General features: G+C 44.0%; 1 protein-coding gene across 1 annotated transcript in view; it reads right to left on the bottom strand.

The window, feature by feature from the left end:
- Nucleotides 1–3800: 3800 nt before the first annotated feature.
- MCIDAS (multiciliate differentiation and DNA synthesis associated cell cycle protein) overlaps nt 3801–14543 on the bottom strand; it is a 16512-nt gene continuing 5769 nt past the window's right edge. The window contains exons 4-7 of the mRNA XM_075342732.1: nt 11255–11327; nt 9374–9597; nt 9172–9282; nt 3801–6144 (exon numbers count right to left, since the gene is read on the bottom strand). Of these exons, the coding sequence (XP_075198847.1) occupies nt 5692–6144; nt 9172–9282; nt 9374–9597; nt 11255–11327 (861 nt within the window). The 3' untranslated portion in view covers nt 3801–5691. The remainder of the gene's footprint in view (nt 6145–9171; nt 9283–9373; nt 9598–11254; nt 11328–14543) is intronic.

Below are 14543 nucleotides of genomic sequence, written 5' to 3'. Positions count from 1 at the left end.
CTTTTGTCATATGTCATATAAAAATGAGCCTTTCAAATCAGTCAACTTCTTCAATCACAGTGTATGAAAGACCCATAAAATCAATCATGAATCATTTTTGGGATTGTGATCATCTGTGAATTGCCCTAAAGAGAGTCTGTCATCACATAATGACCATTCATACCAAGCACATAGAGAACATAACCCTAATAAAATTCATATAGTAGAATTTTTTCTTTATTCAAATATATTAGTGAGGTGCTTAGTGCATCCTGGGCGTGGTCTGAGCAGTTGTCACAGGGTATATAACGATTGAACAGGGGCTCCTAGGCTGGCCCTCAGATTCAAGACCCTGCGCTGTCCCTTATCTCAGAGGTGGGCTTGATGGTAGCCAGGACTGAGCCCCCAGCGTGACCCTGACACCTGTCCGAGCCCTGATCTTGCTCTCCCTCTCCCACACCCTTGGGCGGGCCAGAAACACATTAACCCAAACCCCACAGAAACAACACGGACAAGGGAGAACAAAAACTCATACACACTGCACTCAAAACACACAGGAGAGACAATATGCGTACAGGGTAATAAACAAAAGGGAATGAAGTAAACACACAACAGGAGAACTTCAACACCCTACAAAATAACAACTACACATCACCATAAACAGGATCACGACTAAGACTGGTTTCGCTGGAGCTACAATGAAGCTATAATCGGCGATGAGTAGTAAGATCCAGAGTCTTATATAGGAAGTAGAGGACATTGAGTGGCAATTGGCAACCTGAGCTCCTAGCAGAGTTCCCCAGGTCAGCGGGATTAACTCCTGCAGGACTGAGGAACAGAGCACATGAAACAGCTCATATCCAGCTGTGGCTGAACAGCTGGGAGACATCAAAGTGCCTGTCAGGCTCTGCAGGGTGAAGAGAGCCTGATGCCGCTGTGACACCTAATGAGTCTGGACCTGAACACCGCATGACAGCAGTTCATTGCATCATACCTACCTACCTGTTTTCCATCTATCTCCACCCCCTCGGGCTTGATTAACATCTCTGGCTTTACTGGAACCAAAGGATGGTGGAGATAGATAGAAAACAAGTAAATGAGAAGATGCACTGAGCTGCTCGGCTCATTCCCAGTTTTTGATCACTGACATGCCGCCAAAAAGTTTTGGTAAGACTCATTAAAAATGAGACCCTTTTAATTTATGGATATAAATATTTTTACTTACAAAACAAATAAAAAATAAAACCATCTCATTGTAAAAATCAGTAACCTGTAAACAATACCTTACATCACATTGTGAGCTTTAAGTTACATTAACATTTGACACTAATATCGTACATATTTACATGACATAAGTTAACCTCCCGGCTGTTACAATCATTCACGATGCAGCAGCAGATTTTTATTTTTCAAATAAAGTTTTTCGATTTTACAAAATATTTATAAATATTTCTCAGAATTGGCTTCAGTGCAACAAGTGATTTCATTTGAATCCTTGCAAGATATATACAAATATCCAGACTACAATTTACAAGTAGTATGAATCCTTTTTTTTCAATGGAGACTAAATGATGAGAGTTGTAGTCAAGAATGGGTAACATTGATTATGATGATGCTTTAAAGGGGTTGTCCAGTAAGAAGAAGTTATCTCCTACCCCAAGGATAAGCGACTGCTGGGACTCCCTACTCATTAATGGAGCTGGAGCAGGTTATCCCTGTTAGAATAGAGCTGACCCATTCATTCTCTATGGGATTGCTGGAAAAAAGCTAAGCGCTGTTGTTCTTCAGCCCCATATAGAATGAATGGAGCAGCGTTTGGCCATGTGCACTACAGCTCCATTCTAGCAGAGACCCATCAGTCAGACCCCATGATCTATAACATATCACCTCCTCTTCACTGGACAAACCCTTTAAAGGGAATCTGTCACCAGATTTTTATCACTTAATCTGAGAGCTGCATTCTGTAGGGTCAAAAATCCTGATTCCAGCGACGGTTCACTTACTGAGCTGCTTAGTGTGTTTTGAAAAAAATCACTTTTTAATCTGCAGCTGATTATCATTACAGGAGTCCAGCATATTTATGATCTGCAGCAGAGAAAACATTGATTTTATCAAAATGACAGCAAACGGCTCAGTAAGTGACACATCGCTGGAATTAGGATCTCTGTCTCTACATTTAGCTGCTCTCAGATAGGGGAGCAAAAACCAGATGACAGATTCTCGTTAAGTGTTGAGACTGCACAGATATCTATGAAAATAAGTAGTGAAGCTAAGGGGGGCTCGTGAAAGTATTCTTGGCTACTGGGTGGTGGATGGATAGGTCACCAATAAACCACTTAAACCTAGACATGGGTTAATCAAGCCTAGAGCGGAAAACTGGATTTTTTTTCCCCCTAGTTTTGATTTAAATGGAACCTGTCAGATGCAATATGCACCCAGATCCACGAGCAGCTCTGGGTGCATATTGCTAATCCCTGCCTAACTGTCCCTGTATCTAGTAGCATAGATAAAGCGACTTTTAGAAAAAGTATTTCTAAAGATCCTTTATGATATGCTAATGAGCACAGGGACTAGTTGCAAGGGCATTATATCCCTTGGCTAGTTGGCCCCCTTAGCATGTAAGCATGCCCCTGTGGGTGTGCTAACATACTGATGAATGTGCAGAATCAGAGGCATGGTCGCGCTCACCTCTCTGCTGCCACCGAGCCTGTTGCTGGATTTCGGCTCAGTGTGCATGATCCCTGGTCATGCACACTACGAAGACAGGTGTACGCGTCCTGGCTTCAAACTGGTGTAGTGCGCATGACTGAAAAACGTCTGATCATGCGCACTGACCCTAAGCCCAGCGTTCTGAGGTGGTGTAACAGACACAGGTATACGCATCACCACCGATGATGACGCTGGGCAGTGGGTATTGAATAGCATGTTTGAACACCCATGTTTCATAGTTTCATAGTTTCATAGTTTTTAAGGTTGAAGGGAGACTCTAAGGGGCACTTTGCACACTGCGACATCGCAGGTGCGATGTCGGTGGGGTCAAATTGAAAATGACGCACTTCCGGCATCGCATGCGACATCGCAGTGTGTAAAGGCTGGATGATACGATTAACGAGCGCAAAAGCGTCGTAATCGTATCATCGGTACAGCGTCGGCGTAAACCATAATTACGCTGACGCAATGGTCCGATGTTGTTCCTCACTCCTGCGGCAGCACACATCGCTGTGTGTGAAGTCGCAGGAGCGAGGAATGTCTCCTACCGGCCTCACTGCGGCTTCCGTAGGATATGCGGAAGGAAGGAGGTGGGCAGGATGTTTACATCCTGCTCATCTCCGCCCCTCCGCTTTGATTGGCCGCCTGCCGTGTGACGTCGCAGTGACGCCGCACGACCAGCCCCCTTAACAAGGAGGCGGGTCGCCGGCCACAGGGACGTCGCACGGCAGGTGAGTGTGTGTGTGAAGCTGGCGTAGCGATAACTTTCGCTACGCCAGCTATCACCACATATCGCTGCTGCGACGGGGGCGGGCACTATCGCACTCGGCATCGCAGCATCGGCCTGCGATGTCGTAGTGTGCAAAGCCCGCCTAAGTCTATCTAGTTCAACCTGTAGCCTAACATGTTGATCCAGAGGAAGGCAAAAAAAACCCAAATGTGTCAAATAAGCTCCAATGGGGAAAAAAATTCCTTCCTGACTCCACATACGGCAATCAGACTAGTTCCCTGGATCAACACCCTGTCATAAAATCTAATATACATAACTGGTAATATTAAATGTGGGCGAACTAACATGCTAAAAGGGCGGAATGAGCGCAGGAACTTGCCCTTGCGACTAGTCCCTGCGCTCATTAGCATATCATAAAGGAACTTAGAAATACTTTTTCTAAAGATGTCTTTATCTATGCTAGTGTATTCAGGGACGGTTAGGCAGGGATTAGCAATATGCATCCAGAACTGCTCATGGTCCTGAGTGTATATTGCACCTGACAGTTTCCCTTTAAAGAAAAATTTTAAATAGGGAAATTCCTGAACAGAAGTAAATGCTCAGACGTGCTGAACCCCAAAATGTTTGGGCTGTCATCCGACCGTTGCAGTCACCATTATCATAAGTATTTGCTCAGTGCATAAAATTGCATTCACATGTAACACTGGTGCAGATTGATCTCTTTATGTGCCGTCCTTCCTGTAGATCATTTTGTCACTTGACACTTGAGAACATCTACACCGTGCAGTTTCAATGGAAAATGTGACATTGTGTAAGACACAGATATTTAAAATGATACATAGTGGGGGGAAAATATACCATGAAGACTGATGTACCCAAAATAGGCCTGTGTAAAGACACAGAGGAGGAGAATACCTGTGCAATAACAATAGCTCTTCATAATACACAATTCTACTTGTTTTGGAGGTGGTAGTGACCTCCATACCTACAGATTGCACCAATGGTATGTCTCCCTGTGTTTGGAGACATCTTTCCTTCTGGTGTGTTCACATTGAGTTTTTTAGCTAAGTTTTCAGAGCAGAAACTACAAGTTTGGCTATGTGCATGCACACAGAGTGTTTTTGGAGCAGAAATTTGAGTGGAAACCGTTAGCGAGTGTGCGAATATAATATATTTTTCAAGCAGATTCTGCCTGGAATTTTGATAAGTGCCGCAAAAGTACCGGATACAATGAACATAGTGCACAGCAATATCAAACGACATTGCAGTGCACATACTGCATCTTACGTCACTGCTTTCGGACACTCTGAAGAGGACCAAAGAGGTGACATGCCCATTCTTTCAGCGGCTTACATTGGGAAGCCTCCTGTGCTCTATTCTTCACAGTATATAGTCAAGATGCCACCGATGGCGGAGCAACTGCGAGAATGATGGCTAAGTCACCTTGGGAAAAAGACTGCCGGCATTTTAAAGAAGCAGCTTTGCCAGGAAAAACTCGGCTGCAAGATGACATTATGTGGATATACCATTATCATCCAAAATAACAGTTGCACTCAAGTATGGGGAGGGGGAAAAAAACTGAAGGATGTAACTAGTGAAAATTGAATTGGGAATATGAATTACTGCCCAGAAAACATAAAAAAAATTGGGGAACAAATTAGATAACTTTGCAAATAAAAATGGCCAAATTTACTTGAGCCCAGTTAATACGCCAAGGTGTAACTCTCAACTGGGTCCTAATTTAATTTATGTCTCTCTTCGTGTCCAAACTGACCTTTTATAGATTCTAGAAAAGAACCTGTAAAAGAAATGATCTTCATCAAAAACTTGGCATTTCCGCTCAGTTTCTGCTCCAAAAACTTAGAATAACACCATGTGCCACTTTCACGAATTTTGAGTTGGCAAGAATGATTTGGAGAACTCAAAAAACATCTAAAAAATCCCTCAGTAATACCCTAACAAGCAATACTTCTATAGGAGAAGATCTCTCTAATATGGCACTCAATAGAATATACCTCAACTTAAAAGTACGGCTTCATAAACTTCTAGAGATGCCATGTTATTGCCTTGTATAAGTCACAGGTTGTACAGATCCGTGATTCAGCCACGTGCATGAGTCGTATCAAGCACTGCAACGTTTCACTCAGTAGTCCACATCTTATCGCGATGCCAGCGGATTATTGTGAGCGTTGCTTGCCCCCTGGTGGCAGTCCGGATAACCAGCAGTGTGAGCAGCAGATTATGGAAGAGTAGTTAGCTGATTGTAGACAGATTCAATTGGGGACCCATCTAAATTTATAGCCTCCTTCATTGGTCCTAATAGTGAAGGCATTTCCCTGGGGGTAGGCAAGAGTCCGAATGGTGCAATGGTCTTTGATGGAGGTCCTGAAGGTAATGTCTTCTTCCAAATCGGTGTTACACAAGTTGACTGAGCTCTGACCCGTGGTGGTCTTCAATCCTTGAAAGGCTCCGCACATTTTGATGATGGTCGTGACCTCATCCTTGCTGTCCACGGAATCCATCTTCGGACGCTTGGCTTCACTGTGGACACTCTCCATTAGGGCGGCATTGCATTTCTTGGAAATTTCTTTCAATATCTCATCCACCTGATTACATTCCAGTTCGGTGGTCTGTGGATAGAATTCCTCCAGGCTCCTTTTTACCGGAGGTCTGTTCGGTAAGCCATCAGAAGAAAGTCTGGAGTCATCCGGATGTCTCATCAGTTTCTGGAGGAAGAAGAAGGAGGAAAGGTTTTAGTTTTATAGACATGGGGCCAGATTAATCTTTTGTGGGGGAAGGTTTAAAGTCACATTTAATTGTTTGGCTTGTGGTGTCTGTTGATGTTTTTAGTCACCAAATTCTTTAAAGTTGCACACGTGGTTCATGAATTTTGGACAAAACCAAAAATGCCATTAACCTTTTCTTCAACTTTTCTCACAAAATGTTACATGCTCTGTTAAAATGTTGCCATTTTTTGGGCCTATATATATATTTATCTATCTATATATCTATCTATTAATATATAAAGGACAGACAGAGACAGACAGGGAAAGAGGCAGACAGACAAATAGATAGAGAGACAAACAGAGAGAGATAGACAGAGCCTAGGAGAGAGACAGAGAGACAGTTACTATCCTGGGCAAAACCAGGTGCTACAGCTAGGTAACATATAAAGCTGAGTGTATGTATGGCTGTGTGTATGTGTATGTACAGTATGTATGTATGTGTATGTGTGTGAGTATGTCTGCTAGAGGAATCCGCACCGTCGCATTTACAATCACGAAATTTTGCACAGACACCCCATGTGACTCAGGGAACATCAAAGACTGTGTTTTAAGGGTAAATTTTAACCCCGTGCTTTACAGTTACTCTCCGAAAAAAACCCGCTTATTTAGTGTTTGGATGTGTGAGGTAATATATTGGCTGTTTTGACAGTTATCCTGGATATTTATCAGGTGGCCTATAGCAACCAATCACAGCTCTGCTTCTATTTTGCTACCGGTCACTAATAGGAGCTCTGATTGGTTGCTATAGGCAGTGAAGGGCATTCTTCGTATAAGAAGCTTATGTGTCAGTTAATATTGGTGGTAAGAGGGAGAGAGGGAGAGTGAGAAGAGACAGAGAGAGAGAGTGGGAGGGAGGGAGAGGGGGAGAGTGGGAGAGAGACAGAGAGAGAGAGATAGAGAAAGAGGAACAGTGGGAGGGAGGGAGAGGGGGAAGTGGGAGAGAGACAGAGAGAGAGAGACAGAGAGAGAGGAACAGTGGAAGAGAGGGAGACTAGGAGAGAGACAGAGTTTGAGTGGGAGAGAGCGAAAGGGTGAGTGGGAGAAAGGGAAAGTGAGAAAGAGACAGAGAGAGAGTGGGAGAGAGGGAGAGAGGGAGAGAGAGGGAGATAGAAAGATAAAGAAAGTGAGAGTGGGAAAGTTGGAGAGTGAGAGAGACAGAGAGAGAAAGAAAGGGAGAGTGGGAGAGAGAAAGAGAGGCAGAGAAACAGAGAGAGAAAGGGAGATTGGGAGAGAGAGGAAGAGAGGGCGAGTTGGAGAAAGGGAGAGTGGGAGAGAGACAGAGAGAGACATGGAGAGTGGGAAAGTGGGAGAAAGGGATAGTGGGAGAGAGAGACAAAGAGAAAGAGAGACTTAGTTATTATCCCGGCCAATGCTGATAAGCTAGTACTTATATAAATTCTCTACTGGAAAAAAGACTACTAGAGTATATTTGCCGAAAAAAATTGTAGATGAATTGTGGATGAAATATCCGAGCCCCAAACCCTACCTACAATGATAAACATAAAAAATAGGCGAACACATGTGACGCCCTGGCAAAACCAGGTAGTCACACAGTAAGGCCCCGGCATAACACCTTCCCTCACCTAAGTTACATACAGCCGACCTGAAGCCCTAGTCACCCCCCTCAGGGCAAGACAGGCACACCAGTGGGAGGGACCAGGCGGTTAGGGAACGCCCACCTAGGGGTCTACCCAGCCCGGGGTGGGAAAAAAGTCAGTTAAGCAAATAGTTCTAGTCTGTAGTTCAAGTTGAGAGGAGTGGAGGCTGGGGCTAGGTGTAGCTCCAGCAAAGGAGGAGTTCAAGTTGAATGGTGCCAGGGTTGGAGCCCTGGTACCTTGACTAGGTGGCAGACGGTGGTCTCCGTCAGCAGGAGACGGGAAGATGGCTCAGCAGATCTGAGGAGGACTGGAACAGGGTTGGAGCCCGCCGGTACCACCACCGGAGACCCGACCGTAAACCGCGCACAGAGGGGGTACTCGGACCCTGAAGCCAGGACCGGAACCAACGGCCTAGCTAATCAACCGATTGAGGGCAGGATTACAGGTCCTGTCCCAACCAAAGTCCCAAAAGCAGACAACCACCCACAGATCCCTATCCCGCCAGGGCCCATAGATCCCACGGGTCAGCGTCAGCGGGCACGGCTCCTCAGGCACACAGACAGCGGGGAGCGGACTCCCATGTTCCACACCGGGAAGTCCAAACACACAACCACAACAAGTGCAGAGGAAGAGACGGCGACCACCAGCCCGGGTGGGGGGCCAAAGTACAACCGGCCGTGGCGGCCGGCCACCAGCACCTTGGTTTACCAAAAGACTCGTGTGATTCATTTACTCGTGAGTAACCAAACATCCCCTGGTACGTCCAGGCGCGCAGGCCCCTGCCATCGCCATACCCTGCACAGAGCCACTGGGTCCCGGGGCAACCATCCCTACCCACGGAGGGGTTGACAACCGGCTGCCATTACATCTCCCCCGGGCATCCCACAACAGCAGCGGTGGTGTCCCACTTCACCACACACCGTGGGTGGCGTCACGAATCAAATACGGTCAAGACCGTACAACTACGTCCCCCTTTTCATTCGGCGTGTCCGCGTGACCCCCCCGTGTCCGGAGGATCCCTCAAGCCACGCAGCGAGTCCGGATCCGAGCAGCGCCGGCTGCTGGCACGGGGGCGGCACACACATATAAAATGGACATAAAAAGGCACAAATTGAAAGAATAAACTCCAAAAATTAGACAAAAAGGAGTCACTGCAATAATTAATTTGGTCCCTAATGCCTGTTATTTCCTTTTGCTGTGCTACTATAATCTGATGTCAGCCACAGTAACCTGCTTAACATGTCTTCAGTGCTCTGAACCTGCAGGAACATTTCCATACATAGTCTATAGAACAGTGGCTTTGCAATCCAGGTTTGCTGCACTCGAGCGCCCCCTGTGGGCATGTCATCACATTACAGCTTCCACTTACATCAAGTACAGACGCCAAATGCTTCGCCTGATTTGCAAGCTCTTTTAGCTGCACATTTTTCTCTTTGAGGCAGGCGATCTCCTCCTGCTTTTCATTCAGGCTTACATGCAGCTGAAACAGTAAAAAATAAAAGTATTTAGTAATATCCTTTAAATATCGGATTCCTATTCAATGGAATAGCCTATACTGCCACTATACATACCTGATTGTTTTCTACCAAAGCATCTCCCAGCGCCTTTTGGTTCTGATCAGCCATATCCCTCCAGAATTGCTCTGTGCTGGGAATAGGCTGCACGTTAATGGGTGTGAGTTGGGGTTGGGATGGATGGACATGGGAGCCCATGCAAGGCTCAAATGCTGGCACATCCGGGGGTAGGAGAAGGAAGTTAGTTGCACCCAATCCCGTCTGCATGTGGGACGTCTGGTCTGCAAATGTTTAGGAATTAATTATGAATATAAAACAAGCTTATATACAGAAGTAATATGAACTGATATACATACAAAAAGTATAAAATACAGTAATCAGTATAAAAAAAACAGATATTTAACTGCAGCCTTTACCAAGGTTAAGGGATCTTACCCATTAATTGTCAAAGGAGTTCAATGTAGGGACCCCATCTGCACTGGATAGACAGTGCCTATGGCCCTCTGCACTGGATAGATGGCGCCTATTGCCCTCTGCACAGGATAGACGGTGCCTATGGACCAAATGCACTGGATAGATGGCGCCTATGGCACATCTGCACTGGATAGGTGGCACCTATGGTCAATCTGCACTGGATAGACAGTGCCTATGGCCCATCTGCACTCGATAGATGGTGCCTATGGCACATCTGCACTGGATAGGTGGCACCTATGGTCCATCTGCACTGGATAGACAGTTCCTATGGCCCATCTGCACTGGATAGATGGTGCCTATGGCCCATCTGCACCCATCTGCACTGGATAGGTGGCACCTATGGTCCCTCTGCACTGTATAGAGGTGCCTATGGCCCAACTGCACTGGATAGAGAGTGCCAATGGCCCATCTGCACTGTAAAGACGGTGCCTATGGCCCCTTTGTACTGGATACATGACGCCTAAGCCCCATATGTATTGGATAGACGGTGCCTATGGCCCATCTGCACTGGATAGGTGGCACTTATGGCCCATCTGCACTGGATACATGGCGCCTATGGCCCAACTGCACTGGATAGACAGTGCCTATGGCCCATCTGCACTGGATAGGTGTCATCTGTGGTCCATCTGCACTGTATAGACGATGCCTATGGCCCAACTGCACTGGATAGAGAGTGCCTATGGCCCATCTGCACTGGAAAGATGGTGCCTATGGCCCATTTGCACTGGATAGATGGCACCTATGGCCCATCTGCACTGGATAGATGGAGCCTGTGGCCCATCTGCACTGGATAGATGTTGCCTATGGCCCTTTCAGCTATTAGTTTCCACATAATATAATCACTGCTTTTTATTCTGCTGCATTATTTATGTAGAAAATATGCTGTATTTACCAATTCAAGCAAAGTGAATGTGATTTCATGAAAACTCATGCACACTGTGTATTTAAATATGCTAGCAATGTGTGCATTTTTTTCTCTCTAGGTTTTTATGTGGAGCCTGAAAACTGCATGTAAAAACGCAATTGTCTTTTTAAGTTCCGAAAAACAGTATTTTCTGCACTAAAAAAAACACAACACATTAAAAGAATTGTGTCAAATCTGTGCACTGAAAAACATAAAAAAACTGTTTAAAATCTACCAAAACGCATTGAGAAAAGGGAGAAAATTCTGCAAAAAAGCAGCAAAAACGCAATAATCAGAGCAGATTGCTATTCCGTATATGGATGGAGACACCTCCAGAAAAATGGAAGAGGAAGAAAGCAATGTGTCTGCGCATGGGATCATGGCGCATGGGAAACTGACAAAAGTACAATGTGCTAATTATAAACTGGGGTGTAACGGCCAGTCCCAGAATTATACAGAGAGAACTTACAAGAAAAATAAATAACTATAAAGAAAAAAATACAATGTATAATAAAATAAGAATAATAAAACATAATATTAAGAAAACAATAATCCCTTACCATCAATAAAACTGTCCACGGCATCCCTGAATTCCTGCAGATCAAACTCAGGCTCACTTTGCAAGCAATGCGCCTGAAACACAGAAAGGGAGGGAGACAGCGGCTGTAAGCAGCGGCTCTGAAAATGTACAGGTGAAGAACGGATATCCTGCAGAAGTGCCATAAATATACAGGAGAAGAACAGACAGAAGAACCATAAATATACAGGAGAAGAACAGACAGAAGGACCATAAATATACAGGAGAAGAAGAGATATCCCCTCAGAAGGACCATAAATATACAGGAGAAGAACAGACAAAAGGACCATAAATACACAGGAGAAGAACAGACAGAAGAACCATAAATATACAGGAGAAGAACAGACAGAAGAACCATAAATATACAGGAGAAGAACAGACAGAAGAACCATAAATATACAGGAGAAGAACAGACAGAAGAACCATAAATATACAGGAGAAGAAGAGATATCCCCTCAGAAGGACCATAAATATACAGGAGAAGAACAGACAAAAGGACCATAAATATACAGGAGAAGAACAGACAGAAGAACCATAAATATACAGGAGAAGAACAGACAGAAGAACCATAAATATACAGGAGAAGAACAGACAGAAGAACCATAAATATACAGGAGAAGAACAGACAGAAGAACCATAAATATACAGGAGAAGAAAAGACAGAAGAGCCATAAATATACAGGAGAAGAACAGACAGAAGAACCATAAATATACAGGAGGAGAACAGACAGAAGGACCATAAATATACAGGAGAAGAACAGACAAAAGAACCATAAATATACAGGAGAAGAACAGACAGAAGAACCATAAATATACAGGAGAAGAACAGACAGAAGAACCATAAATATACAGGAGAAGAACAGACAGAAGAACCATAAATATACAGGAGAAGAACAGACAGAAGAACCATAAATATACAGGAGAAGAATAGACAGAAGAACCATAAATATACAGGAGAAGAACAGACAGAAGAACCATAAATATACAGGAGAAGAACAGACAGAAGAACCATAAATATACAGGAGAAGAACAGCGAGAAGAACCATAAATATACAGGAGAAGAACAGATATCCCTGCAGAAGGACCATAAATATACAAGAGAAGAACAGACAGAAGAACCATAACTATACAGGAGAAGAACAGACAGAAGAACCATAAATATACAGGAGAAGAACAGACAGAAGAACCATAAATATACAGGAGAAGAACAGACAGAAGAACCATAAATATACAGGAGAAGAACAGACAGAAGAACCATAAATATACAGGAGAAGAACAGATATCCCTGCAGAAGGACCATAAATATAGAGGTGCAAAACAGATATCCCTACAGAAGTGCCATAAATATACAGGTGCAGAACGGATATCCGTGAAGTGCCATCAATATACAGGAGAAGAACAGACAGAAGAACCATAAATATACAAAAGAAGAACAGACAGAAGGACCATAAATATACAGGAGAAGAACAGATATCCTTGCAGAAGAACCATAAATATACAGGAGAACAACAGATATCCCTGTAGAAGAACCATAAATATACAGGAGAAGAACAGATATCCCCGCAGAAGGACCATAAATATACAGGTGCAGAACGGATATCCTGCAGAAGTGCCATAAATATACAGGTACAGAATAGATATCCATGAAGAAGTGCCATCAATATACAGGGGAAAATGGATATCCCTACAGAAGTGCCATAAATATACAGAAGAACAGATATCCCTACAGAAGTGCCATAAATATACAGGTGCAGAATGGATATCCGTGAAGAAGTGCCATCAATATACAGGTGAAAACGGATATCCTGCAGAAGTGCCATAAACGTACCAGCGCACAATGGATATCCCTGCTGAAGTAATATACATATGCAGAAAGGATATCCCTGCAGAAGGACCATAAATATACAGGTGCAGAACAGATATCCCTACAGAAATACAATAAATATACAGGTACAGAATGGATATCCCTGAAGTACCATAAATATACAGATGCAGAATGGATATCCTGCAAAAGTACCATACTTATACAGGTACAGAATGGATATCCCTGTAGAAGGTCCATAAATATACAGGTACAGAATGGATATTCTGCAGAAGTGCCATAAACGTACCAGTGCACAATGGATATCCCTGCTGAAGTAATATACATATGCAGATGCAGAAAGGATATCCCCATAGATATACAGGTGACAGGTGCAGAACAAATATCCCTACAGAAATACTATAAATATTCAGGCACAGAATGGATATTGCTGAAGTACCATAAATATACAGGTACAGAATGGATATCATGCAGAAACATTATAAATATACAGGTGCGGAACAGATATCTCTGCAGAAGTACCATAAATATACAGGTGCAAAACAGATATACCTGACGATGTACCATAAATATGCAGGTAAAAACGGATATCCCTGCAGACAGACCATAAATATACAGGTGCAGAACGGATATCCCTGCAGACGGACCATAAATATACAGGTGCAGAACGGATATCCCTGCAGACGGACCATAAATATACAGGTGCAGAACGGATATCCCTGCAGACGGACCATAAATATACAGAATGGATATCCCTGTAGAAGGACCATAAATATACAGGTGTAGAATGGATATACCCGACGAAGTACCATAAATATACAGGTGAAGAACGGATATCTCTGCAGAAATACCATAAATATAGAAGTAAAGAATGAATATCCTGCAGAAGTATCGTCAATATACAGGTGCAGAATGGATATCCCTGAAGAAGTACCATAAATACAAAGATACAACAAAACGGATATCCCTGTATCCCTGCAGAAATGTCAAAAGTGTACAGATGAAGAAGGGATATCCCTGAAGAAATACCATAAATATACAGGTGCAGAACGGATATTCCTGCAAAAAAAAACAAAAAAAAGAGGCCACAAACCTGATATTCATATCCATAAGTGGAAAAATTAAAGGGACCAGTCGGCATTGCCATATCCAACATTGTGATTGTGTCCACCAGATGCCAAAAATGAGTGTGAGAGTTGCTGAGCAGTGTAGATGGTGCCAGGAGCTGTGCACAGGCGGCAGCACAAGTCAGTTATCCTGAACCTGTCAGTCTTCTCTGTCCCTATACAGCCTACGCCGCCTCCTGATTGGTCAGTGGATGTCCAATGTCTGCCCCTCACCGATCAGCATTCCTCAAAGCCCTTCAGTGACAGATTAACCCAGGCTGCCTGCCTCAGTGTGCAGAGCCTCACCTCAGGGCACCGGGCAAATAAACTGCCCGGGGAGGCTT

Source organism: Anomaloglossus baeobatrachus, chromosome 1, assembly GCF_048569485.1.
Source record: "Anomaloglossus baeobatrachus isolate aAnoBae1 chromosome 1, aAnoBae1.hap1, whole genome shotgun sequence".
NCBI classification, from domain to species: Eukaryota; Metazoa; Chordata; class Amphibia; order Anura; family Aromobatidae; genus Anomaloglossus; species Anomaloglossus baeobatrachus.
Note: the sequence above shows the minus strand (reverse complement) of the source record. Positions and strands in the feature narration are given on the sequence as shown.